Here is a 24587-nt window from a genome sequence, read left to right on the forward strand (position 1 = left end):
GTCTCTGGTTTTTTGTGGGTTTTTTTTTAGTTGTCTGCGTTTCTATAATCTGTCAAGTGACCTCATTAAAATAGTCTGTGTGGGGAAGGCGTGAGCACGCACGGAACTGTTTTGTAGCGCCTGCAGTCGCCAAGGACATCTTGGGTAGACGGACAGCAGGGCGATATGGCTACCGAGAACGAGTGAGTGTATTAGCTTGACAGCTATTTAACTAGTTATTTTCTGGTCTTTGGTTTGCGGCTTTTGTGTTAATGTTCTGCTTTTCGTATTGTAAAAAAAAAAAGAAAAAAAAAGTTGTTTTTACCAATGTTTTACCTGCATAGTTGAGGTGTAACCTCACTTCATCTAATTAACGTTAGCTGGCTAGCTACATTGCTGTTATTTTCTGTTATGTTTCTAGCTAGCTAAACAGGCGATTTTCTAGTTAGTCACTAAGCATGTTTAAGGCTAAGATGACAATTATTTTCTTGTAAGTATGTTAAATTACTTCAACAAGTGACGAAACTAGCGGTAGGCAGAATTTCTGACCAGTCAGCAGAATCTTACCCCGTAGAATATACAAATAAGTATGATGCAATTACTTTCTAGTGTCTTGTCTGAAATCGAGGTGCTGCAGTCTATCTATCTGGACGAACTGAGTGTCACACGGAAAGACGATGGGTAAATGTCTTAGTAAATCTAGTACCTACCTCACTAAGCTACCTAGCTACAGTATCTACTAGAAATAAAACGTTTGTACACTCAGCACTCTTTGTCTGATCGTTATGGCAATCTGTTATGAGTGGAAAGGTAAAAATGCAGACATTTCTCTGTAGAGGATGGGAAGTCAGTCTGGTCCTGTACCCCTCTACCGGAGAGGACTGCCTGTCCCAGTTTGTACGTCTTACACTCACGCTGGACCTGGATTCCAAGGCATGTGTAGAACACTATAATTATATTATTGATTGTTTAAGTCCAGTGTTCCCTTACTGTTCTTCATTCTTCAAATAAGAGTGTTAATGTTTTCAAGGAAATTACATTTATTCATGGGGCATTGGGCCAGGGTTACATCTTAAAAACAGAAACAGTAGATAAAAAAGTACAATTCTACAGAAGTGGCTTTGATGTAGAGGTTTATATATGCTACACAAACAGTTAACAAAGCTGACAATGTTTAACATTCATGGACATGTCTTTAAACCTATAGTGTCAGTAAGTGTTTATCTGAGCTGTTTTGAAATTACTGTTGCATTTTACATTCCTGTAACTTTTTATAGACTTTTTAAGTGATTAAAATGTGATATGTGGGAGGAGTACAAAAGGCATCCAGTTCAAATATGGGCATTCATCAATACTGTGGGCGATGAACTAACCTGACCGTGAGTCGAGGGCTGTGCATCAAGGGTGTCGATCACAGTTTACTTTTTCTTTGTTTCAGTATCCCACTTCCTCCCCTTGCATCTCAATTCATAATCCGCGAGGTCTCTCGGATGACAAATTGCACAGGTACTTGGGCACTTTTAAAGGGCTCTGCATGATTGCATTTTTAAATGCAGTATTATTAACCCATCTCCACCTTTCCTACATGTCTTTATGGCTGCAGTTTACAGCAGAGTTTGCAGGTGGAAACTGAGTCTTGCATGGGGATGCCAGTGCTGTACCAGCTTATCGAGGTGTGTGCTGCTCCCCTCACACACTGCCTGTGCCACTTCTGTGCTACTCTCAGTCCCTTTGTCTCTTGTTAACTACAGAAAGCCAAAGAGATTCTGACAGAAAGCAACATTCCCCATGGAAACTGTGTCATCTGTTTGTATGGTTTTAAGGTAGCCATTTTATCATATTTATATTTTTATATATATAAAATATAAAAGTTGTGTGTTTTACTGAGGTGTGTACTAGCCCATATATGAAATCAAATGACCAATAAAATTATATTTTGTGTTTGTTTTTCCTCATCAATATATGCTGGAACAGGAGGGAGAGATTTTCACCAAAACAAGCTGCTATCACTACTTCCACTCTCACTGCCTGGGCCGCTACGTCACCCACTCAGAGGTGGAGCTGAGGGAGCGGGAGAGGGAGCTGGAGGAGGACAAGAGCAGGAACCGGGTGGAGGATGAGGAGGTAGCACAGGGCATGGGGCAGGAAACAGGCTGGAGGAACAGATAGAACCAGGAAGAGTCGGGGTTCTTGGGCTTTTTGGTTTTTAGGAGTCGCAGCAGACATATAAGTGAAAACTCAAACCCAATAAGCCTGTTGTTACAACAGTGAAGTTAGTCTTAAATAAACCAGCCCAGCGAATACACAGCCGCTGTGGATTCATCAGTTTCTGTGAAAAAAGGGAGCACAGGTGAGGTGTGACCTAGGATGCCTTCCAGCCGATCTCGGCTTTATAGGGAAATGGAGTAGGCAATAAGAATATCTCCATCACTATGAAGGCACAGCAGGGGATGTTTTTTCTAAGGCATCTGAAAAAATTAAATCTGCCAGAGGCTTTGATGGTTCTACACAGCAATCATGACACCAGTGCATAGTAAGGACTGCAGAGAGGCTTATTGGATGTTGGATATTGGTGCATCAGGACATGCAAAACAGCAGAGCCATGAAGCTTGCCGGCAAAATCCTAGCTGACTTCTCTCAGCCTAGACATCCATCACCTTTCTAACCTCTCCCATTGGACAGAAAACCCAGGACCATTAGAGCCAACAAAACAAGAAATAAGGACAGCTGTGGCCCTCATTAAACACAGAGCCACAGGTGCAGTTCAGCCTACAACCAAGCACCCCTTAAAGGTAGTGGGAGTAGTGTGCACTCATGGGATGGGATGTGCATCATCCCAGCTAGAACTATACCTATGCACAAACACCTGTTTTACAGTAATAAACTATAGGCGACTGTATATAACACAGGGTCATGTGTCTCTGCAGACCTTGCTCATTGTGTCATTCAGAACCCCCGCCCTCTCTCTCTCTTGTAGGAGCTTTTCGTGGTATGTCCTGTGTGCCGAGAGCCGTTGACGTATGACGCGAACACCCTGCTTTCCTCAGCTGCTCCAAATTTCCCTCAGGTAAGGAGCACTGGCCTGTCAGGCACAGTCCTCCAGGATACCCACATACTCACTCAGAAATTGCCAAGCCTGTGTGTGGTACGGGGGGGTCACTCTTGGAAATGTCAAGCAGACAATGTCACTCTTGTGTGCAGTGCCAAGCAGTGGACTGCAACAGTGTGGCATTGTGTTGTGTATAAAGTTTCTATAATGGCTTATGTTAGCCGACTAAGGTGCCAACCAGTCTGGCTGCATGGTGCAACAGCAGTGTGCAGCCTGGTTGGTCACATGCTGTTGTCAGGTCACACATGCGTGTTTATTTGCGTGCATTTGAAATGTGGGCGTTCTGTCTCCCACAGCAGGATGACGAAGCGGTACGTGCTGAATTCAAAAGAAAATGGGCAAATTTCCAGAAGATTCTGGAACGTCAGAAAGAAAAAGGTGGCGTCATTGATCCTGAGGCTGAGTCTAATCGCTTCCTCATCCACATTAATGATGTAAGTTCAGAAAAGGAAAGCTTCACTTTCCTAACTTTCCCATAGGCTCCTAAATGTATATTTTATCCATCTGCTATTATGCCAAGTCAGAACTTAGAATTTCATGTCTGCTTTTGTCCTTGAGGCTCCCGCTGATTGTTCTGACCCCCTTTGCTATGATGCCACGAGCTCTGAACCCAGTGAGTCTGCCGGTCCTGCACAGAACCCCACCCCCGCCCCCAGAGCAGAGCTCACCTGTGCCTCCTCCCTGCGCCAGTCTTCTCATGGTAGCTGGTACCACAGGGGTTTAAGAGGAGGCAGGAGAAGAAGAGGCCGAGGAAGAGGCAGACACACACCTCATGGAGCGTCTCCCACCAAGTCTGATGACCTTGCTGAACCCAGGCCCTCTTCAGCGGGGAGCAACCACGTCGAGGATGGTTTATCCGCTCGGAACAATGGCTCTCATATAGAACGCATAGGACCTTTGGTCGAGTTGGGAGTTAACAGAGACCAGATAAGTCAGTCTGTAAAGCCAGAACAGGAGGACTGTGTTGCCACACAACAAGAGCCTTCCGTTTCTAAGCAAGAGCAGCCAATATGCCAGTCGAACTCAAACATTTCAGATGATGGTGCTCGGGTGATCTTGACGGACGGACAGCAGGAAAGGAGCCCTCAGGACAGAGGCAGGAGGCATGGCCCACTGGTAGCACAGCATGGCCAGCGGCATGAGAGAAACCCCCCAGACTCAACCCAGTGGCATGGTGCTGGGACCATATATCAGCACGGTGGTGGGAGAGGCTACAGGGCTAGAGCTGGAGGCTTTGCTAACCCTCACAGAGGTGGTGGGCCTCAGAGAGGGGGCAGGCCTCTCAGAGGCACTGGAAAGGGAGTTTACCAGAAAACTGATGGTGAGTTTAGGAAGGAGGGGCTTCTATGACAGTGGGAGGAGGGAGGAGCTGAAACAGAAGGACATTTCCCTCCCTGGTTTACCTGCTGTACCTACCCCCATCATAACTGTACCCCTAATAAAATTTTGCTTAATTAAGCACTAGGGTGGTTTATGTCTGTTTCTGTATCAAATGCACTCCCCGCTACCTCTGAACAAATCAGTGGGAGTTCCTGCTGTGTCATGTTGAGGTCAGAAAATCAGAGTCCAGCAAATGAGTTAGTGCAAGGATTTCTCATGCCCCACAAGTTTGGATCTTTTTGTTTCTTGTTTAATCAATAGGTAATCCGGTACATACAGGTGTCCTTCAGAATAATTTAATTACACAATTTTGTTTTTGGTTAGCAGAAAGTAAATGTATTTCATTAACTTAATCTAAATGATCTTATATTAACAGATTACTTATATTGTCATTCATTCATATTCTCACACACACACAAATAAACAAATGTGTGTGCTGTACTACAATTTGGAATCTGAATCTTTCTCTAATGTAATTCCCCACTCATCCTCCTTGGGGCGATCTCTTCTTCCTTCAAAGTTGCATCCTCCAGCAGAGGCCTGGGAGGGTCCTGTGTAGTATCTTGGCTGTTCCCAGGCCTGCACTCCTCTGGACGGAGGTCTGCTGGAGCCCCTCGTGTTCCGATTACCACAAGAACCTCTTGCCTTCATTTCCCACATCTTTTCTAGCTCTTCTCTCAGCTCATGCTATTGTTCAAGCTTTTCATGTTCCTTGGTCCTGATGTTGCAATCACTAGGGATTGCTGCACCTATCGCTACGAATCGTCAAAGAACATTTTAGGCTAGTAACTGCTGAGAGATTTAAAATTGCACTGAAGTACACTTCTACCTTTTCCATGTATAAACAGGTTCTTCATCCTACTGATTCAGAAGCTCTTTGCACAGCTGATGAAGTACCTCTGTCCTCCCTATCTCTCTTTCATCGATAGCTGGATAGTTATTCAAAATTGTAGTGAAGTTGCACAAGGTTTGAGTTTTGAATGTGTCTACATCTCTGTATATTACACAGAAAAAGAGAGAAAAGTACTTTGCTTGCACATCTGCCTTGTGCGCTGGGTTTTCCAAGAGCACCGCATCTTAAATCAGCATCTTCAGATTTTCCTTTAAGATGATGATCTTGCATAACAATTTGGGAAATATAAATATATCTCATTTTAAGAATGAGATGACGCAGCTTGTTTATGCTAAGGGGCGTGACCGTACGCCCTCAGTGTGCTGTATTGCGCATGCGCAGGGAGTCCGCGGTGCGCAATGTTTTCAAATCGGCTGAAATGTCTGGCGTGGGGGTGACCATGTCAAACGTTCGCCATTCTAATATCAATAATACATATAATAACTGCGGCCGCGGTGAACGAATGGACATGGAAATAGACTCTGCTCACACTGTTACCGACCGAGGAGACATGGACACAGGAACACGAACAGCATTTTCTTCAAATGGCAGTGGCGGGGAAGACGACGAATCGGAGGCCGCAGACCGGGAAAGGGAAGCCGGGGGCTCGAGTACGCCACGCTCCGGAGATGGAGTAGGACTTGGCTGCGGCAGAGAGCAGGAGGTCTCGGTAGAAATAGGCGAGACCTATCTATGTCAGCGCGCAGACAAGACGTGGCGTAAGTTGAAACTATATTAGAACAACTTGTTGGTGTTTAAATTATTGTACTAAATGTGTTTTTTAAATATTCTGTTATATATTGTTGTTATCCATAGCAGGTCGATAGCTAATATAACACTATAAAGTAATTAACGAGTTACATTTTTGGTAGTATGTCTCTCCGTGATATTCCTAAATATTGTTATTAAATATTATGTATTTTTTCCTCCCTGTAGACTCAGCTGAGGTTATCCAGTCCAGACTAAATGAACAGGAGAGCAGAGAGGAGTTCTATGTCCATTATGTTGGATGTAGGTGGTGTATATTCAGTACTGGTACTGTAGTTGTTGTCCATTGTGTAGCTATATCAGTCAAGCCAAGGCATGATGTCCACCACAGCAGAAGACTGAATCCCCCAACTGCTTTGATCAGTTAACAGGCGGCTGGATGAGTGGGTCGGAAAGGGTCGCTTGGCCTTGACAAAAACTGTGAAGGACGCTGTGAGGAAGAGTGTGGAGGAAGGTGGGGGAGGGGAGCTTGGAGATCAGCCCGAGAGGAAGATCACTCGGAACCAGAAACGCAAGCATGATGAGATCAACCATGTTCAGAAGGTACCAAAAGACCCAGTGCCTTTTAAATAACCAGAACTGTTTATTTCTGACTTTTCTAGTGCTATAGCATCTGTCAAATTATTTATACATCATATTACTTCTCTCTCTTTCGCGTGTACCATCTCTGATGAAACACAACATTGATCTGCAAACTCCACTTAAGATGGTTTGTTTGAATAATGCTTATTTCTTCAGACCTACGCAGAGATGGATCCCACTACGGCTGCCCTGGAGAAAGAGCATGAAGCAGTAAGAGAGAGCTGCTGCTGAGTTTACTGCATAACTAATAACTGCACATGCAAAAATCACCTCATCTAAACAACTGAAGAACATTTAAAGGACAAATCTCCATCAAATCTGCACTTAGGTGATCTGAATTATGAAATACTTCTTGATCGGCATCTTAAACTCGCTCCCTGCAGATCACCAAAGTGAAATACGTGGACAAAATCCAGATTGGGAATTTTGAAATCGATGCCTGGTACTTTTCCCCCTTCCCTGACGACTATGGAAAGCAGCCCAAGCTTTGGATCTGTGAATACTGCCTGAAGTACATGAAATATGAGAAGACCTTCAGATACCACCTGGTCAGTTCACCGCTCTGTTTCTTCATAAGGGTGGTGTATTGCACTTAAACTACAGGGGGTGCTGTGCATCTGAACTGGACAAATGCAAGTCTAATCAAATCACCTGGACAGATCTAATGCAGTCACCAGGACAGGTCTAATCAAATTACTTATTGTCCACCATTAAGATAATCATGCATAGTTTCTGCAACAGAAGCTTTACCTAACTTGTGTGAACAAAAACATGCATCCATCTCTAAATGGGGTCTCAGTGTTATATAACATGGGGGTTGGTTGGTTGTTTTTGTCCTCGTCTTGCAGACCCAGTGCCAGTGGCGGCAGCCACCTGGGAAGGAGATTTATCGCAGGGGCAATATCTCAGTGTATGAGGTGGATGGGCGGGACCATAAGGTGAGCTTCTAATCAACATAAACTGATTAGTTTAAACCTGCCCCCAAAATGAATAGCCAATAACTTAAATGATGAATGAAACTAAATATAACGGAACGAAAATGTTTGCATGTGGCAAATAGAATGCAAAGTCATTCTAAAGAGCAGCTTGAGATTGTGTTGGCTATTGTTTTGTTGCGTTTTTGTTCTGTGTGTGCAGATCTACTGCCAGAACTTGTGTCTGCTTGCCAAACTATTCCTCGACCATAAAACGCTCTACTTCGACGTGGAGCCCTTCATCTTTTACATCCTCACAGAAGTCAACAGACAGGGGGCACACATCGTGGGTTATTTCTCTAAAGTAAGCCATGTCTGATTTGTGTGTGTGTCAGTACATTATATTTGTGTGTGTGGTCTCTTGTATATGAATTAAAACTTGCTTTGTGTGTTTTTCATGAACAGGAGAAGGAATCTCCTGATGGGAATAATGTCGCATGCATCCTCACACTCCCTCCATATCAGCGCAGAGGATACGGAAAATTTCTAATCGCATTCAGTACGTTGCAGCTATGATGCCTTCTGCATGTAGTTTAACAACTGGACCACAAATAGGGTGGAGCCCCCCCACTGCCAAGTTACCACTGTTGGGCCCCTGAGCAAGGCCCTTAACCCTCAATTGCTCAAATTGTACTCAGTCATAATTGTAAGTTGCTTTGGATAAAAAGTGTCAGCTAAATGCTGTAAATGTAATACATTTGGTAGGAGACATTTTTGGAATAGATTATTTTTGTATTCATAAATTTCCCTAAAAACACCACTGACTGGAACTTCTTTATGATCTTTTGCTTTTTGAATTTTTCAAATTTGAATTTATCTTTCTGAGTCTGTCTGTGTGTCTATCTGTTTATTTTCTCTGGTAGGTTACGAGCTGTCAAAGTTGGAGAGTACCGTGGGTTCTCCAGAGAAGCCTCTGTCAGATTTGGGTAAACTGAGCTACAGGAGCTACTGGTCCTGGGTACTGCTAGAGATTCTGCGAGACTTCAGAGGAACACTGTCCATCAAAGACCTCAGGTACACACACACTCACAGCGCACCCACACCAAAAGATCTGCCACCTTGACAAGCATGTTAAGAACAAATGGAACAGGACATGCTTCATTATGTCCGCAGTCAGATGACGAGTATCACACAGAGTGACATCATCAGCACACTGCAGTCTCTGAACATGGTGAAGTACTGGAAAGGGCAGCATGTGATCTGTGTCACACCAAAACTCGTAGAGGAACATCTGAAAAGTGCACAGTACAAGAAACCACCCATCACAGGTACACAGCCAGTATCATCAACTTACTGCCTTACTTCATCATGTGAAGATCTTTCTCTCTCTCTCTCTCTCTGTCTCTCTGTCTCGCTCTCTTTCTCTCTGTGTCCCTCCTTCCTTTCCACAAAGTATAAAGTAGTGAAATGTCCTTGTTGGTGTCAGAGAAGTAGAAGTGAAAAGCATGACATGAATTTTTATCAGTTAATTTTACTAACTAATTCTCTCTCTCTATAATATATATATATAATATATCCTAGGTAACATGTGCATTAATAATTCGAGAACTCAGTGGTTGAAGAAATACCCACATAGCGTAGCACGTAAAATTTTGCGTAATTCAGTGCAAATTTTTGTATGATGGATTGAGCTCATTATTCCAGCCTCCTGCCTTTGCTAAAATCCTGCTCAAGGAGAATTTTAATCTTTTAATGATTTTAAATACACTCGACAAAACATCTGGTTCTTTATCCTTTATCCAATTATGTAATTGAATGCAGTGTCCTTCAGTGATGCCAGACATTTCCTTTCCCCTCTACAGTGGACACATTGTGTTTGAAGTGGGCTCCACCAAAACACAAACAGGCCAAGTTTTCCAAGAAGTGAGTCATTTGGACTGGTTCCAGACGAAGCATCCCCACACTGATCAATAAATGCCTTTTTGTGTTCTGTTTGTTAAAAAGTAAAGATGTAAGATAGTACATTGCTTTTTTTTAATAAAGGAAAATGGAAATATTCATTTTTCTTTGTGTGAATTATTCAGCTGTTCTGTAACACATTATTTTAGGACTTATTAGTTGGTTACATTTAGTATATGGTACTTATGGTACTGTAAGCACCAAATGTGTTTAGTTCATTTATCTTGGGGCTCTAAAAGTGTAGCAAGCAATTCAACCATATGGAATGACCTATTACCCTGACAGCACCTGTGTAGGTGTCTTTTGAAAGGTGATGCTACAGTTAAGGCTGAAATGGAGGGCAGCATTTGCTGTCATGTAAGAAGAGGACGTGATGTTTATGCCAAAGGACCGTTATGACTTGTTTAAAGAACCTGTTTCAATCATGCCTTTTTGTCCATTTCGAAGAGAGATTACTAGAAAGAAAACAGCAAGACTGAAATGTTTAAAGTTTGTTGTGGGTTATTTTGCGATCTTCAGGAAGGGCTGACCTAACTTTGCAGGGTGATGATCAAACAGCCATTTGTAAGAACTGTATTACGTATTTTATATAAAATATGTAATGCAGTAAAATACTTTGAATATCCTAGGTAACTCGTGCATTAATAAATAGGAGGACTCCATGCGTGAAGAGAGAGCCACATAGCACGTATCATTTTGTGTATTTCGGTACAATTGGTCCAGTTTCACCTTGACGTTTCAGCGGTAACCTGTGGAACAATGAGGCCAGTGAGGTAGCGGGATTTCATTGGTCATTAGCAGCAGGTAGACACAGGTGCCGTTGTTCCCGCTGTTACTCAGATCCTCCACCACGGGTCTTTTTTCGGTCCGATGGCCGCCACTGTTGGCTACATACATTTGAATATAAGCTATCGACATCTACGCGAAACATAAAGGGGTCGAAATATGACCGACATTTTAAACAAGGACTCGAAAAAATCTCCAAAACACCGAAACGTCTTTCAAGAATTTGCGTTAAAATACTCTGGGTACAAGCACGCGTGAAGACAATCGCGTTCATACTTCGCTTACAGACTAGATATCGAATGAGCGCTTGTTCTTCACTTTTCGTCTTCGGGTAAGAATCCGAATTAATTCGTTTTAATGGCTGAAAAACTTATTTAAACACAACTCTTTTGTGTATAACGGCTTTATAATAACTTTGCCCCCAGAATGTTGAATTCAAGGATAAAGGTGCTTATTACATTGGTTGCTACAGGTGAGTCGTTGCGGCGAAGCCCTGATTCATATGTTCATTGTAGTTGTGTTTGCTCCCTGGTACTGTTCAGATCTAAAAAATGACTGCCTCAGGTTTAAACATAAGCATATGATTTCATATGATGCAACATAATCAATTACAAATGTGAATATTGTCTATAAATAGATATTAATACGTAGAGAAATCAAGTAAAATATACTATACTATATTGTGCTATAATGAGGTATGTGCTTAAGTCAGTGAGAGGATACTAAAATTGTGGTGTCAGTTTCTTGCAAGAATGTTTCTTGGAGGCCAAGTATTTATGAAACTCCAATGATTTGGATCACTGATTGCATTATATTACTCTAGAAAACTAAATAAAAAATATATAACTTTTGATTTCATCAAGAAGTCATTTGGAGCCATGGTTTTGTTCGAATTCACATGAATTTGTTATAGATTCTGCTGCAGCATATAGGTATTATAATTTGACCTAGAGATATTACACAAGTTCTCACAGTCATTCTCTCAAATGTGCAGGTGTGTGGCTCATACAGACATGTGAGGCTCAAGGTGAATACGGTACACTGCTTTCTCTAGCCCCTTTATTTTTCTTTATCTTAACTTATTACTTTTCCCTCCTGTGCCTTGCAAACATACCTCTGTGAGGCTCCAGGATAATGCTTTCGAGACAAAGAACTTAGTATGATCATGATGAAACAAGGATCTGTTCTATGACTAATGCATTATGGGAACATATTCTAGGGAGCCTCTGCTGTTTGTATCAAGGCCTACCTTTGACCGTGTTTACCGATCTGCCTGTAGCATGTGGAAGGCCTCCTCTGGTGAATCGCATTGTGGGAGGAAGTGAAGCACAAGAAGGAGCATGGCCATGGCAGGTGGACATTCAGGTGGAGTCGACTGGCCATGTTTGTGGAGGGTCCATCATCTCCAGACGCTGGGTGCTGTCTGCTGCACACTGCTTCCCCAAGTAGGTTCTGCAGTCTCCCAGCACACTGGCGCTCAAATTGCAGTTTTGAAACAACAGCTGATCTGGAGGTGGGGATTTGGGGCGGGTGAGGTGTTGAATGGAACAGAATGTCACAGTGATGACTACATGTTTCATGAGCAAAAAATATATTCTGAATTCATGTTTAAAGTGTGGTTTAAGGCAGTTTAATCAAAATGTATGTGATGCATCATTTTGGTTGTTTTGTCACTGAGCATTTGAGTTTCCCCACTCTATGTTGTCCATCTTGCTTTAGCCCTTCAGATGTGTCTTCATATCGCCTCTACATGGGCCGCTATCAGCTTAATGGCTATAACCAGTTTGAGACGTTGAGTCGTGTGAGGATGGTCGTAATTCCTGAAGGGTACTCCAACCCACAGGGGGGCAGCGACATTGCCCTAGTACAGCTGAGCACCCCAGTCACCTGGTCAGACAGAATCCAGCCTGTGTGCTTGCCTAGCGCTGACCTCCATTTCAAAAGTGGGACCCTGTGCTACGTCACTGGCTGGGGGGATATCCAGGAGGGAGGTGAGTGTGTCATGCTGTGACTCTGGAGTGAAGGGTCACCTAAGCAAATGCAGTGTAGTACACTTCATCTATCAGGGCCTGTATAGAGGACCATAATTCAAGAGCCTTTTTTTACCTAAAGACAGACTAAAGCCATATAGTTCTAATGTATTTCTAATTTTGAATTTCCACTGAATTCAGCAATAATTTAGTCCAGCATTAAATGTGAACCATTTCCAAGACTCCACCCCTAAGTGGTTTGGCAGCCTCTGCTCTCTCTCCACACAGTCTCTATCTCTGGCACTGGCACACTACGGCAAGTGGGAGTGCCCATTATTGACCAAGCTTCCTGCAGCTCGATGTACCAGATCCATTCATCTAACTCGGACCCGGTGGTCATCCTACCAGACATGATCTGCGCTGGCTACAAAGAGGGAGGTAAAGACTCCTGTCAGGTGAGAAACCCCATGCCTGCGCATTCATTCCTGCCTACTCTGTGCAGTAGAAATACACCTCTAAAACACATCCTAAGGCATGACTTCCACCAAGCATTTACAGAATGCCACTTAAATCATCATCAGTATGATGTGTGGTGATGCAAGCACCCAGCTACCAGGTGAGGACACCTATGAGCTCACCTTGGAAGATGAGGATATTAAATAATTCTATTTCTATTTCATGTCATAGAATTTTATTTCTTCCCTCTGAGGGAGTTTGCCCATAGACATTAAAGTATACCAGATAAGAATGTAATTAGCAAGTCAGTTTATTTGGTTATACAGTATACAGTTTAACATTGTGTTACATTTGTGTTAATTAGTCATTGTCCTCTTGGAACAAAGGTGGCTCTTCATCTTTAGCATTAATGAGAAAAACATACATAGATTTCAACTTTCATTATAAACACATGTAACATAAAACATACAGCAAGACAATGACTAAACCAAATAGTAAGGAAAATGACCTAAACCAATGCACAGCACTGGAACTATAGATCCTTCCCTACACTTATGCAGCCTGTGCATGTACAAATAGCTTATAATGCCTGGTATAAAGAGTAAGATATTTCTTATGTTAGGGAGATTCTGGAGGACCCCTCGTTTGTTCTGTAGGCAATGGAACATGGATACAGGCAGGTATCGTAAGCTTTGGCCTTGGGTGCGCCCAACGAAACAGACCTGGCGTTTACTCCAAAGTGTCGAGCTTTGCGGGTTTCATCCACTCCACGGTGCCAGGCACACAGCTGATGGGGCAGGCGTGTGGCTATGAGCCCGAAGCCCTTCTGGTGCTCAGTCTTGGTCTAGCATCTGTACTCCTGACAAAATAGTGGACTGCAAGGTAAACAGACCTTCCTTAACTCTGCCAATAATGACCCACAGTATGCAAATTTTGAATTGCGCTAGCTAAGCGAATAGGCATTCACCTTGGAGTCACGCAGGCAGGGGGGCTGTGAATATTTTGTATGTTATTATTATAAAAGTGACTGGTTCATGATCAATGCAATGAATTCCAAATAAGTGATGATGATTTGTGGTGAAAGAGTATCAAATTAGTGGTGATGTGTTTTATTACTGTATGGTGATATCTAGCAATGTTTTATGTAATCTAATGTGTCAACGGAGACCTGTATGCAAACAAGTCTGGTTCACTACCAAATTCACAAATTCACTAAATAAAAAATATTTGTAATTTTTTATTTTTTATTTTTTGTCTTACTAAGGTATTTGAGAATATTTTAATCTACATCTTCAAAAATGTATAACATTGCATAGATTTGATAAAGTTATGAGTCTGATCTTAGTGAGCTATATATTTGTTGGGCTAACCTCATCTGCAAAGTTAAATTGAAGTGTTTATTATTGCTACATTTTATACAACTCTACATTTTGAAGTAGATGTTCCTAAATTTAATATTAAATGTTTTATTGAAACATAATAATCGGATTTGTGGTTTTGCATTTTATTTTTCAATTCTGGCTTGATTATTTTCTCGTTGTTTTTCCCCCTAATAATTTCATCACTTTATCAAGATTGCATAAAATTCCAAATGCATCACGTAAATTCAAAATGCATTGGCCAGGGGAAAAGTTGTTCCATTTCTAATTGTGTAATGATTTGGAATGCTAATCCCTCGTCATGTTTAAACAACTCCGGTTTTATTATACTACAGTAATGCATAAACTGATAATTAACAGACCCAAGGGATTAAATATTATGGATGACCAGTTTTACATAGAGTAACACTAACCATTTCATAAGGTCTCTGCTCAAATAGTGCCACCCCCCAGCTCAACAAAGACATTTCAGCGGCGCTGTAACTTCGTCGTGAGTAGGAGAGCGACACGGTTTATTTGAGAAGGCACTGAACAGAAACGACAACTTTAACGAGAGAGCCAACTAATCTAGCTAATTATAACCCTCATAATTATATTGTAATCTTAAATAACAGCGGCCATGGCGTCAAGTGGTAAGAATAAGTTGTAGCTAATGCTAGTGACTGTTTGTTCTGCATGCTAACGCTAAGTTTAGCTGCTAGCTAGTTAGCCAGCATTTTGCTGCGCATGAAATGCCATACCTAGCTAGTTAGCTAAAATATGAAGGTTTTGAATATCATTTCGCTTAGTGTGAGCAGAATGACGCGGTTACCTTTCTAGCTGCCATATGAATGATGTTTTAGCTAGGTTAGCTGGCGGATAACTTTTAACAACGGCGCAGAACATGTCGGCGTCCACCATTTTGTTTTCTTAGCTTAGCTATGCTAACCTAGCTAGCCACGACAATCCAGACCAGACCGATACTGACGTTTCACCTTATTGACTACGGGCTGAATTTTTGTTTTAAAGTTATGAAGAATGATATAGTAATATAACAATTATTTATTTTAAAAATTAATATGGTTATATTAAAGCATTTTTATTTTCTTTAGAATATTCCCAAACTGCTAGCCACGGGGGGTAAGTTGATGAGTTAACCTAGCTAAGCTAACGCTAGCTAGCATGTTACGTATTATGTAATGCAAATACATTTGATGATTACATTGTAAATTAGTGAGAGGTGAGAAATTCGCAACATCGTGATTGTTGTGTGCAGTTATGGTGGATATGGAAGTCAGTCCAACCAAGGTTACAGTCAACCGTCTAGCCAGAGCTACAGCCAGCAGGGCTACGGGGGATACAGCCAAAACTCGGAGAGCAGCTCCGCTCCCTACAGCCAGGGAGGTTACGGCTCCAACTATGGACAAGCCCAGGCAGGTTGGTCGAGCCCCAAGGCAGTTTTTATATTTTTACCACCCAGGCCAGTAATTGGGGGTTTTCGACAAAGATCTTAACGTTATCTGAAGGTGTGTAACACGTAACACTTAGTTATTATCTAGTGTGCTATCTGGTGTTGCCTTTTACCTTTAATATATCGCTGAGTTTCTAGAAAGATACATGCAAATTAAATGTACTGTTTTCTTGATTCAAAAATATCACGAATCAACTTTTTTTTGTCAAGCAATATATGATCTCCCGTCTGGCTGACATTAAGCATTAGATTTTGAACTAACTTTGTTTTATTTGTATTATTTGTTCTGTTTTTGTTTTGTTTTGTTTTGTTTTCTCATTATCTTTTGTGCAGGTGGATATGGGTCCCAACCTCCTTCCCAGGGCTATAGCCAGTCTAGTCAGTCATACAGCTCTGGTGGCTATAACAGCAGCAGCCAACCCCCGCAAGGTGGAAGCTATAGTCAGCAGCCGTCCTATACGGGCTATAGCCAGTCACAGTCCACTCCTGCCTCTACCTCTAGGTCAGCATGGGCTCGTGCATTAAGTCATAATAGCTAGTTGGATGTAACGTGCTGTTTAAAACAAAATTGTATCATGTTTGTTACTTTTAGTTTAGGTTTGCTCAATAAATGAACCCTCATCCTTTAAACCAAGTGTTAGTTTATCTGTATAGTATTAATTTGTCTGTTACAGTGATGATCTGTAATACCGAGTATAACAACTATACAGTGTGAAACAGATATTATCTAACAAAACTCATTCTCTCCGTTCCCAGCTACGGCAGCAGCTCTCAGTCGTCGGCCTATGGACAGCAGCAAGGAGGATGTAGTTATGGGGGCCAGAGTGCTGGATACGGTGGCACCGGAGGGCAGGGCACAGGATATGGAGCCAGTGGGGCCCAGGGTGGAGGATACGGAAGCAGTGGGGCCCAGGGTGGAGGATATGGGGCCAGTGGGGGTCAAACTGGGGGTTATGGAGGGCAACAGCATTCCTCTCAGCACAGTGGAGGTCCTTACAATCAGCCCTCTAGTTACAGTTCACCTCCACCCCAAAGCTATGGCCAGCAGAACCAGTATGGACAGGGAGGAGGTGAGTGTGAAATCTTTAATTTATTGGCCTACGTGGTTTGCTTTGTTTTTAGTAGGGTTTGTTAGTTTGTTTTTTGGTTTTGTTGGTTTATTTGTTGAAATTTTTTTATTTTTTTTTTAAAATAGATAAATTGTCGAGTGACGGATTCACCATCAGGCTGAGATTTATTTTATAACTTTTGTGCCCTGAGATTTGATGTTTAACATGAAACCTGTTCCAGGCTACAATCCGGATGCCCCACCCATGAGTGGTGGTAGTGGTGGTGGTGGAGGAGGTTATAGTAGCCAAGATGGTGGTTATGGCCAAGATGGGCGTGGTGGTCGTGGCCGTGGAGGCTTTGGAGGTCGAGGAGCTGGCGGGTTTGACAGAGGGGGCCGCGGGGGACCCCGAGGCAGAGGAATGGGGTAAGCTCTTCTTCATGCTCTTTTCAAACCTTGAAAAACATGTTTTCACCTGTCAACATCTGTGTTTCATGTTAGGAAAATAAATATATGTGAGTTAATTGTGACAAAACACAGGTAGTAGGTTAAAATGGTATAATACTGTTTATGTACAACAAAGGTTTATTGATTGGTTCCTTACTGGGGGATGTGTAATATGGAAACATGTTAGAGCCCAGATGTACATTCACACAGTGACTAACCGAAGTTTGAAAATGTTTCCTGGAAATGGGAAAAGGTAATATGGTATGAATCAGAACCTGGTTAATATAACGCGATCTGTGTAAACTCCAATGTGGAACGGATTCTGGTTGACTGTGAAAACCTTGTCTTAAACGGGCTTCACAATTGAAGACATGACTGGAGAGACATATGAGTATACGGTATTGGAAGTGCCTTAAATAACAAGTTTATGTTGACAAAATACTTGGGTTATGTTTATTAGCTACTGTGTGTGGGCTGTCTATCAGATGGCAATCATGTCTGACAAATTAAAATACATGCTTCATACACAAGTTCACATTGCATGATGATGTAAGAGGTGCAGGCTGCACAGGTACTCATGGAACTGTGCTTTTTATGTGTAGCATTTAAGATAAACAAAAAGATCTCCCTATGGTTCCCCAATAATGCTTGAAATATAATAACTCAGTGAATTTGGTATGGTTCCATTGTCAGTAATGGTTAGTTACTCTTTGCAAGCACATATTGGTCATGGTTTAAATGAAATTTGTCCTTTGGTCAGCGCTGGTTAAAAGACTGCTAAAACTGTGGTGTACATAATCCACCAGTATAAAATGCTTATTCTACACACCAAGAATAAATCCAAAACAAATAACACTCAGTATCATTGTGTGATCACGCATGCAAACTGTCGGCACCTGTAAACTCGGTGTAAATGGAAGTTTCCGACTGCACGTTACGTTTCACCTGCAGCTGTTCTTTTGTGAACTCCACATTACCCCTGTGCTCCATGACCCTTTACACTCTGAACTCCATCCTCTCCGTCAGGATCACTCACTGTGTGATGTCATGTTTTAATGAAAATCTCTAAATCTCCTTCTAGGGTCTTGGTTCTTCAAGGTTCTCCTATTTTTTTCCTTTTTGAAGAATGGGAGAGCAACAGGATTAGAAGGTCCTGTGAAAATGTAGTGGTTTAGGTTATCTGTGGGAAAGAATGGCAGGCTTGATTAGGGAAAAGATGAAAGCAACATCAATAAAACAAAACCTATGCTAAATTGGGGGGGGAAATGAAATGTTACTTTGTTGAATCGTAACGTCAAACGCCAGTGGTTACTTGCTACTGAAGGGGACCTTTTTAAGGGGGGGTGGTCCCGGGGGGGGATTTCAGCCCCCCGATTGAATCCAATATTTAAGGGGCTCTTCACCCTTTAAAAGTGGTTAAAAACTAAACATTCAGTGTCAAATTGGGTCTAATGTTGAAAAGACTTTAAAGGAAATCCAATTGTAGACCAGTCCCACTGGTAGACTAAGATGCATGAAAAGATATGCAAAGACGCAGTTAAAGAAAATTGTGGCCAGTGTGCTCAAAGAGCAGTGTCGTTGAGAGGAATGGGCCTCGTGGTCCTGATGAATGTTTTTCTGCGTGCCGTCCAGTGAGACGTCCACAATGGGGTTAAGGAATTAGCTTGTGGCCAATGAGATGAAAGCTTGGGTTAACTGGCAGGTGGGAGTGGGTAAAAGGAAAGGTCACAGGCGCAGTAGAAAGTTTTGTTTAGAGGAATAGTAGAGGCGAGCCCTTCCCAACATCAAGAGTGAAAATGAGCACCACTCTCATCAACCTTCAATTCGTCTCGCTTCTCTTTCCTCTCCATCAGAATGGGCGATCGTGGAGGATTCAATAAGTTTGGTGGTAAGTGACAAACTCTTAGGAACTTCAGGGGGTTTCAAGCGTGCTTGGTTTTAGGAGGGAGTGGGATCTGCTAACCTCACGCAAGAATGGTAATGGTAACTTCATCCATGTTGGATTTGACATGGTAATAGTGGTAAAAGACGCTCTAGCCACTTGGTAAAGAAAATCGTGTGTGGTTCAGGTGTAAGATCAATGAGTGTTGTAAAATAAAAAGTCCATTTAGTGGGACTACAGCGGGATTTTACAGCGTCTTGGTACTCAGTTGCACTGAGGACATATCTGCTGGATAGTATATTATGGTTAACCTACAGATATGTTCTTATTCCTGAACATTTGGTCTGTTAAACATACTCTGTGCAACGCAGTGAACAATTTAATCACATGGCATTGTTGACTCATTAACGCATTGAATAAGTTTTCACATTTAAATAAGTTTTACATTTATTCACTTTTTCTCCTGTAACTTTACAAGTGTATTCAGATTCTATGTGTCAAATAACTCACAAGTATCGTGAGGACAGGGAGGGCCAATATACCTTAACTGGCCAGAGATTAAGTTTGATGTGTGTTTGACTTGGCATGTGGTTTCATCTGTTGTACAACTCGAATCACTGACTCAGAAATGGCAAATTACTTAAGTAAATATTTGATTAATTGGGGCATGATGATGTAATAATGATTTAGTGGGTATATGTGTGAGAAATAGCCCATGTGGTGTCACAGCAGGACAGTTGAAATTTGTAGATTGTTTTTGTTTTTTTTGCTAGGCAAGGGGACTTTGTGCTGACATCATCTTATTTTATTCTACAACCACAACCCCACCTTAAACCCAGATCTCAGTGTATTTCCCCAGAGTACGAAGTAACAAATTCAAGCTTTAATTTGGGCAAAGCAGGTTAAAGGAACAGAATGAGATTTTTAAAAAGAGGGCATAATTTTGTCTTCTTAATGCAGTCGTTTTTGCATTATGAGGTTATTTGCGCAGTTAAAATATGTTCTTGAAATCATGGAATTATTATTATTTTTTTGGCCTTGAAGATACTCTGTTATCATTATATTTGGTCCATCTCTGGCATATGTTTGTGTACTTTTTTTCCTGTGCTAAATCATGTGGAGTTTTCACAGTCTCACAATCAACTTGTTTTGATGAGAGCTGTTGCCCATTTCATGCAGCAGTGCCTTTCAGTTCTGTGTGGAAACGTACTCATATGACCCTTTATTAGATGAGGTGTGTGAGTATTGCTGTTTCTGGTGGTAATTTGCCTCTGCCACTATTTTACGTATGCAAGTGCACAAGGGCAAGAGTTGGTGTCTGGTTATGCCACCACTGAGTTAGATGCTGCCATGTTAAGTGCTTCACTCTTAATTGTTGATTGTGTGCGTTATTCATACAAACCCCACTCACTGACACAAGTCCACCAAGACCATGTTCCTTTACTCATATGTGATTCACCTGAACAATAAAATACATCGCTGGACAGATGGCTCTCCAAGGCCTGCTTGCTGACTGGAGCCTCCTGCCACCATTGTCCAGTTCGCCAGCAACTCCAGAGGTCACAACCTCTGTCACAGTGTGTGACCTGATGTAGGTGGAAAAAAACCATGGTGATGAACTCTATACCACCTAACAGAATGGTGGTGATAATCAAGTATGGTATAGGCATGATGGCTGTGGCAGGATAAGGTGCACGTATAAAATGCCTTATGCTCTTATGCATGTTACATTTGGCTTTGGTACACCTTTCATCTGAGAACCATGTCCGTCTTCAGTCAAAGACTAGTACTTCAACGGGCTCACTGTCAAAGTGGAACCGTTTTGGCGGGAGAGTCCTGGAATTTGATGTTATGTCATATGATTGCAATGAGTCATCTGATCATTCCCAGTGAAACTCTCAAATGATCAGTAAGGAACTCTGTCTGATTTCTCAGGAATTTGTGAGCTTGACACCAGAGTGCACAGCAGAACTTGGTACAGCCTCGTAGGCTGTGGTCATATAAACACAGTGGAGGTTTTTAAACACCAAAAATGGCGGTAACATAATGTTTTGGCTGATGGTGGAAAAAAAGTGGCTAAAACAATGCTAGTGTCTTTCTTGCTATGTAGAAATGACTTCTAGGTGCCGGAGAGGTGAAGTGACAAATTCTGTGAAATGGTTCAACCCTTATGAAGGGAATTTAACGTCCTCATGCAGAAATGCTCAAATTTAACATCGTTATCCTTGCTTTTCCAACGTTGGGTTTTCTACACCTCCAAACACCATAAAGAAAGTCAAAATGGAAGCATGCAAGAGCCGTATATGAAATGCCCTGGTGTGGATAGTGGATGTATTGGTTTCATGATGTATTTGGAACTGGTGGTTGTTGGAGATGTTGTTAATGTGAAGGTTCTGACCACTGCTCATTATGTTCTGCGAGATGGTTTCTTGTCGACTTTATTTTTTATTTTTTGGAACACATTCAAAAATGTTTATTGGTCTGAAATTGTGCTTCAAATATTCAGGTATTCTGTGGGTGCTTTCTGTCCACATGGAATAGCTTAAATGTGGTAGCAAAAAAATAATAATGGGTCTTGCTTGTGAGGTGTGTAAAAAAAAATATAAATAAATAAATAAAAGGAGCTTTTATAATATTTAGTTGGTTTTCTGATGTAGGGTGCCATGCACCACACACACACACAATCTTTAATATAGACATCTGAATTCAGCAATATTTCTTGTTTTTCATGTGGCTAGGGAATTGGTAGTCACTAAAAATGCATTTTTGGTTGAAAGTAATTTAAACCTTTTGGTTAAAAAATGGTCATAGTGTTGGCATTTTGTGTGTTGTGTGGGGATTTTTATTTATTTATTTATTTATTTATTTTATTTTATTTTATTTTTCCTGTTGTTGCTTGATTTTCCCCTGCATGTGTTGTCATTTAACAGTGTGATGCTGAATGGACTTGTATATGCCAGACTGGTGAATTAGTTAATTGTAGCTATATTTGAGTGTATGTGCGCACACACACCTTTCAATGATCTAGAAAATGGGGTTTAATCATTAATGTCGAGATCTATGTATGAATGTAGTTGGTATTTTATTTGGGCATCGATTGTAAACCTTTCTGCTCTACTCCAAAGGGCCGCGGGACCATGGACCCGGTGGGCCTAATAGTAAGTGAATCCTTCAGCTTTACAAACCCCACAGTCCTTGGCTGTTCAAAACACACATTTAACACTTTGTGAAGGTTGTATGATAACATCTTGATTATTTTTGTTTTACAGTGCAGGAGCAGGATAACTCTGACAATAACACCATCTTCGTGCAAGGGTTGGGAGATGACTATACTGTGGAATCCGTGGCGGAATTCTTCAAGCAGATTGGCATCATCAAGGTACAAAGTGAGGAACTTGGAGTGGAAGAGGCAGCTTGGTGCAACCCTTCCTTACACTGCTAACTCCCACTCTTTTTTTTTTTTTTTTTTTTTTTTTTTTTTGCATTCCTCCTCTTGCTCAGGTCAATAAAAAGACCGGCATGCCTATGATAAACCTCTATACGGACCGAGACACAGGGAAACTGAAGGGCGAGGCAACTGTTTCTTTTGATGACCCCCCTTCTGCTAAAGCTGCAATCGACTGGTTTGATGGTTGGTGTAGGAATTGGCTTTTGTGTACTTTACCTCTGTGTATGTACACTGAAGTATGAAAGGTGGCACTCCATTATATGCTTTTGCTCAGTCAGATTCCATTCGTGACCTGTATGAGAGTATTTGAGATCTAGGCACGATTCCACGGATGATTGAAATGGACAGTTTAAATTGGTGGAATTTATCATACATGTCTCATATGGATGTTTGCAGGAAAAGATTTTAACGGAAACCCCATTAAAGTGTCGTTTGCAACGCGCCGGGCAGACTTTGGACGTGGTGGTGGAGGCATGAGGGGTGGACGTGGTCGAGGAGGTGAGCTCTGTGTGTGTGTGTGTCTTTTTTTTTTTTTAATTTAGTTTGTCTTTACCAGATTTTGAGAATGGTGACCTTGTCTTTAGGACCAATGGGAAGAGGTGGCTTTGGTGCAGGAAGAGGTGGTGGTGGTGGTGGTGGTTTCCCGGGTAATAATGGCAGTGGAGGAGGCCAGCAACGAGCTGGCGACTGGAAGTGTTCAAACCCGTGAGTGTGTGTGGATGCATGCCTGCTTAATGTTGTTTTGGACATCTGATGAAGATATCAACAGCATCGGTTTCTTTTTGAGATGGCTTCAGCTTTTTATCTGTTTTCTTTGCAAAGGACATGTGGAAATCTGAACTTCTCTTGGCGTAATGAGTGTAATCAATGTAAAGCACCCAAACCCGAGGGTGCTGGTGGAGGCATGCCACCTATGGGAGGTAAAGTGCAATTGCACTGTCCATTTAGATAAGCCCATTGGTACATTTAGGTATATAATTAAAGGCAGCTGTATGGCCTGTCATCTTAGTGAAAGGTGTAATAACAAAAAGGTTAATCTTGGACATCAACTCTGGTGCTAATCAGTATCTCATCTTTTTCAGGAGGGTATGGTGGAGACCGTGAGCGGGGCAGGGGTGGTTTTGATCGTGGTGGGTTTCGTGGACGGGGTGGTGACAGAGGGGGCTTCAGAGGAGGGAGAGGGGGTGACAGAGGTGGATTCGGCCCTGGCAAGATGGACTCCAGGTAAGAGTTGGATGAAGTATGCAATTATATCTCAGTTATAAATAAAAGCATTGGGGTGTATATGGGTTGATCTTGTTTTTATATATATATATATATATATATATATATATATATAAAATTTGTATTTTTTTTATATAATTTAATTTGGCTGTTACTTGTTTGGTGTAGTGTTAACGTTCTCTCTATTGTCTGTATGGTTGTTTGTTTTTTCCAGAAGTGAACACAGACATGACCGTCGGGAAAGACCTTACTGATATCTGAACAAGGATATGTGTTCCTGCTCCCTTCCAAACACCTTAAGGCTGGGACCAGTATATTCCACAACTCACCATTTGTTAAACATACATTTTATATGCACTTGTACATTGCAAGCAAGATTCCCATAGTTTAGGTTTAGCTCTGCACTGAAAATAATTTAGCTAGGACTTGGATTAATTCAGCCAGGGTATTATTTAAGTTTGAAAGATATTGTGCTCCCTGTAAAACATTTATTTGCATCAGTATTTGTGAAAATTGTTTTTCTTTGTAGAGGTTTTTTTTTTTTATTATTTTTTTTTTTTATTGGCTATAGAAATAAATATTCATTTAAATAGTTTTCATTGTTAAGTGTCAGGAGTGTTGTTGCCTCATCTTTGAGACGGAAGATTTTATAAGCTGTGTCATGTCAGTGTGGGCTATAAATGGATTGTACCAACATTTCTGACATCAAAAAATACATTTGCAAATGCAGCCCACACTTTCAGTAAAGCTTGACACTGGTGGAGAATATCACCCCCAAACCAAATCAAAACATTCAACTTTGAGAACATGCACTTTGAGGGGGAAAAAAAACCCAACTAATTTATTTAAATGAATGTCTCGTTCAATTTAAATAGGTGGTTAGTATAAATCAGCCAACAATAAAACCACTGACC

General features: G+C 41.6%; 4 protein-coding genes and 1 long non-coding RNA gene across 7 annotated transcripts; 4 read left to right on the forward strand and 1 right to left on the reverse strand.

Moving 5' to 3' along the window:
• Positions 1–40: 40 nt before the first annotated feature.
• Positions 41–4546, forward strand: rnf25 (ring finger protein 25). Of its 3 annotated transcripts, none has more exons than XM_027015682.3 (10): positions 41–182; positions 589–660; positions 816–912; positions 1418–1485; positions 1583–1652; positions 1731–1802; positions 1954–2103; positions 2957–3046; positions 3385–3522; positions 3647–4546. In XM_027015682.3, the coding sequence occupies exons 1-10, from the start codon at positions 166–168 to the stop codon at positions 4436–4438; spliced, it is 1566 nt and encodes a 521-aa protein (XP_026871483.1). In that variant the 5' UTR covers positions 41–165; the 3' UTR covers positions 4439–4546. The 3 variants fall into 3 exon arrangements, with proteins under 3 accessions (XP_026871483.1, XP_081567646.1, XP_081567647.1); XM_081711520.1 differs by having other exon boundaries at positions 3388–3522; XM_081711521.1 differs by lacking the exon at positions 589–660 and having other exon boundaries at positions 122–182.
• Positions 4547–5673: 1127 nt separating this feature from the next.
• On the forward strand, positions 5674–9682 carry kat8 (K(lysine) acetyltransferase 8). Its single transcript, XM_027015684.3, has 11 exons — positions 5674–6079; positions 6297–6371; positions 6493–6671; positions 6867–6920; positions 7094–7258; positions 7559–7648; positions 7848–7988; positions 8090–8183; positions 8548–8698; positions 8798–8952; positions 9487–9682. Exons 1-11 carry the CDS (start codon positions 5695–5697, stop codon positions 9549–9551), a joined length of 1554 nt encoding a protein of 517 aa, XP_026871485.3. The 5' UTR covers positions 5674–5694; the 3' UTR covers positions 9552–9682.
• Positions 9683–10459: 777 nt separating this feature from the next.
• si:dkey-16l2.17 (serine protease 27) lies at positions 10460–14191 on the forward strand. The gene is made up of 7 exons (XM_081711530.1): positions 10460–10700; positions 10795–10841; positions 11364–11396; positions 11649–11814; positions 12089–12360; positions 12628–12794; positions 13418–14191. Exons 1-7 carry the CDS (start codon positions 10669–10671, stop codon positions 13664–13666), a joined length of 966 nt encoding a protein of 321 aa, XP_081567656.1. The 5' UTR covers positions 10460–10668; the 3' UTR covers positions 13667–14191.
• LOC145657068 (uncharacterized) lies at positions 13102–15259 on the reverse strand. The gene is made up of 3 exons (XR_014122910.1): positions 14986–15259; positions 13518–13654; positions 13102–13193 (listed from the first exon to the last, which is right to left on the reverse strand). It is a non-coding gene; the product is annotated as an uncharacterized LOC145657068 (long non-coding RNA).
• fus (FUS RNA binding protein) lies at positions 14610–24285 on the forward strand. Its single transcript, XM_027015647.3, has 15 exons — positions 14610–14806; positions 15266–15293; positions 15430–15590; positions 15958–16126; positions 16381–16694; positions 16915–17098; positions 18973–19007; positions 22127–22159; positions 22271–22380; positions 22503–22632; positions 22846–22947; positions 23034–23154; positions 23272–23369; positions 23532–23673; positions 23888–24285. The coding sequence occupies exons 1-15, from the start codon at positions 14794–14796 to the stop codon at positions 23925–23927; spliced, it is 1680 nt and encodes a 559-aa protein (XP_026871448.2). The 5' UTR covers positions 14610–14793; the 3' UTR covers positions 23928–24285.
• Positions 24286–24587: the final 302 nt, after the last annotated feature.

This window comes from Electrophorus electricus, chromosome 3 (assembly GCF_041902795.1).
Source record: "Electrophorus electricus isolate QZ-2024a chromosome 3, ASM4190279v1, whole genome shotgun sequence".
In the NCBI taxonomy this organism is placed as follows: Eukaryota; Metazoa; Chordata; class Actinopteri; order Gymnotiformes; family Gymnotidae; genus Electrophorus; species Electrophorus electricus.

Coding starts and splice junctions, on each gene's coding strand:
- rnf25 (XM_027015682.3), top strand. Junction 661..815: donor GTCACACGGAAAGACGATGG/GTAAATGTCTTA, acceptor ATTTCTCTGTAG/AGGATGGGAAGTCAGTCTGG. Junction 3,523..3,646: donor TCCTCATCCACATTAATGAT/GTAAGTTCAGAA, acceptor TTTGTCCTTGAG/GCTCCCGCTGATTGTTCTGA.
- kat8 (XM_027015684.3), top strand. CDS start 5,695: ATGCGCAGGGAGTCCGCGGTGCGCAATGTTTTCAAATCGGCTGAAATG. Junction 7,259..7,558: donor AGACCTTCAGATACCACCTG/GTCAGTTCACCG, acceptor CTCGTCTTGCAG/ACCCAGTGCCAGTGGCGGCA. Junction 8,953..9,486: donor CAAGAAACCACCCATCACAG/GTACACAGCCAG, acceptor TCCCCTCTACAG/TGGACACATTGTGTTTGAAG.
- si:dkey-16l2.17 (XM_081711530.1), top strand. CDS start 10,669: ATGAGCGCTTGTTCTTCACTTTTCGTCTTCGG. Junction 11,815..12,088: donor GCTGCACACTGCTTCCCCAA/GTAGGTTCTGCA, acceptor ATCTTGCTTTAG/CCCTTCAGATGTGTCTTCAT. Junction 12,795..13,417: donor GAGGTAAAGACTCCTGTCAG/GTGAGAAACCCC, acceptor TTCTTATGTTAG/GGAGATTCTGGAGGACCCCT.
- fus (XM_027015647.3), top strand. Junction 23,155..23,271: donor GACTGGAAGTGTTCAAACCC/GTGAGTGTGTGT, acceptor TTCTTTGCAAAG/GACATGTGGAAATCTGAACT. Junction 23,370..23,531: donor AGGCATGCCACCTATGGGAG/GTAAAGTGCAAT, acceptor CATCTTTTTCAG/GAGGGTATGGTGGAGACCGT.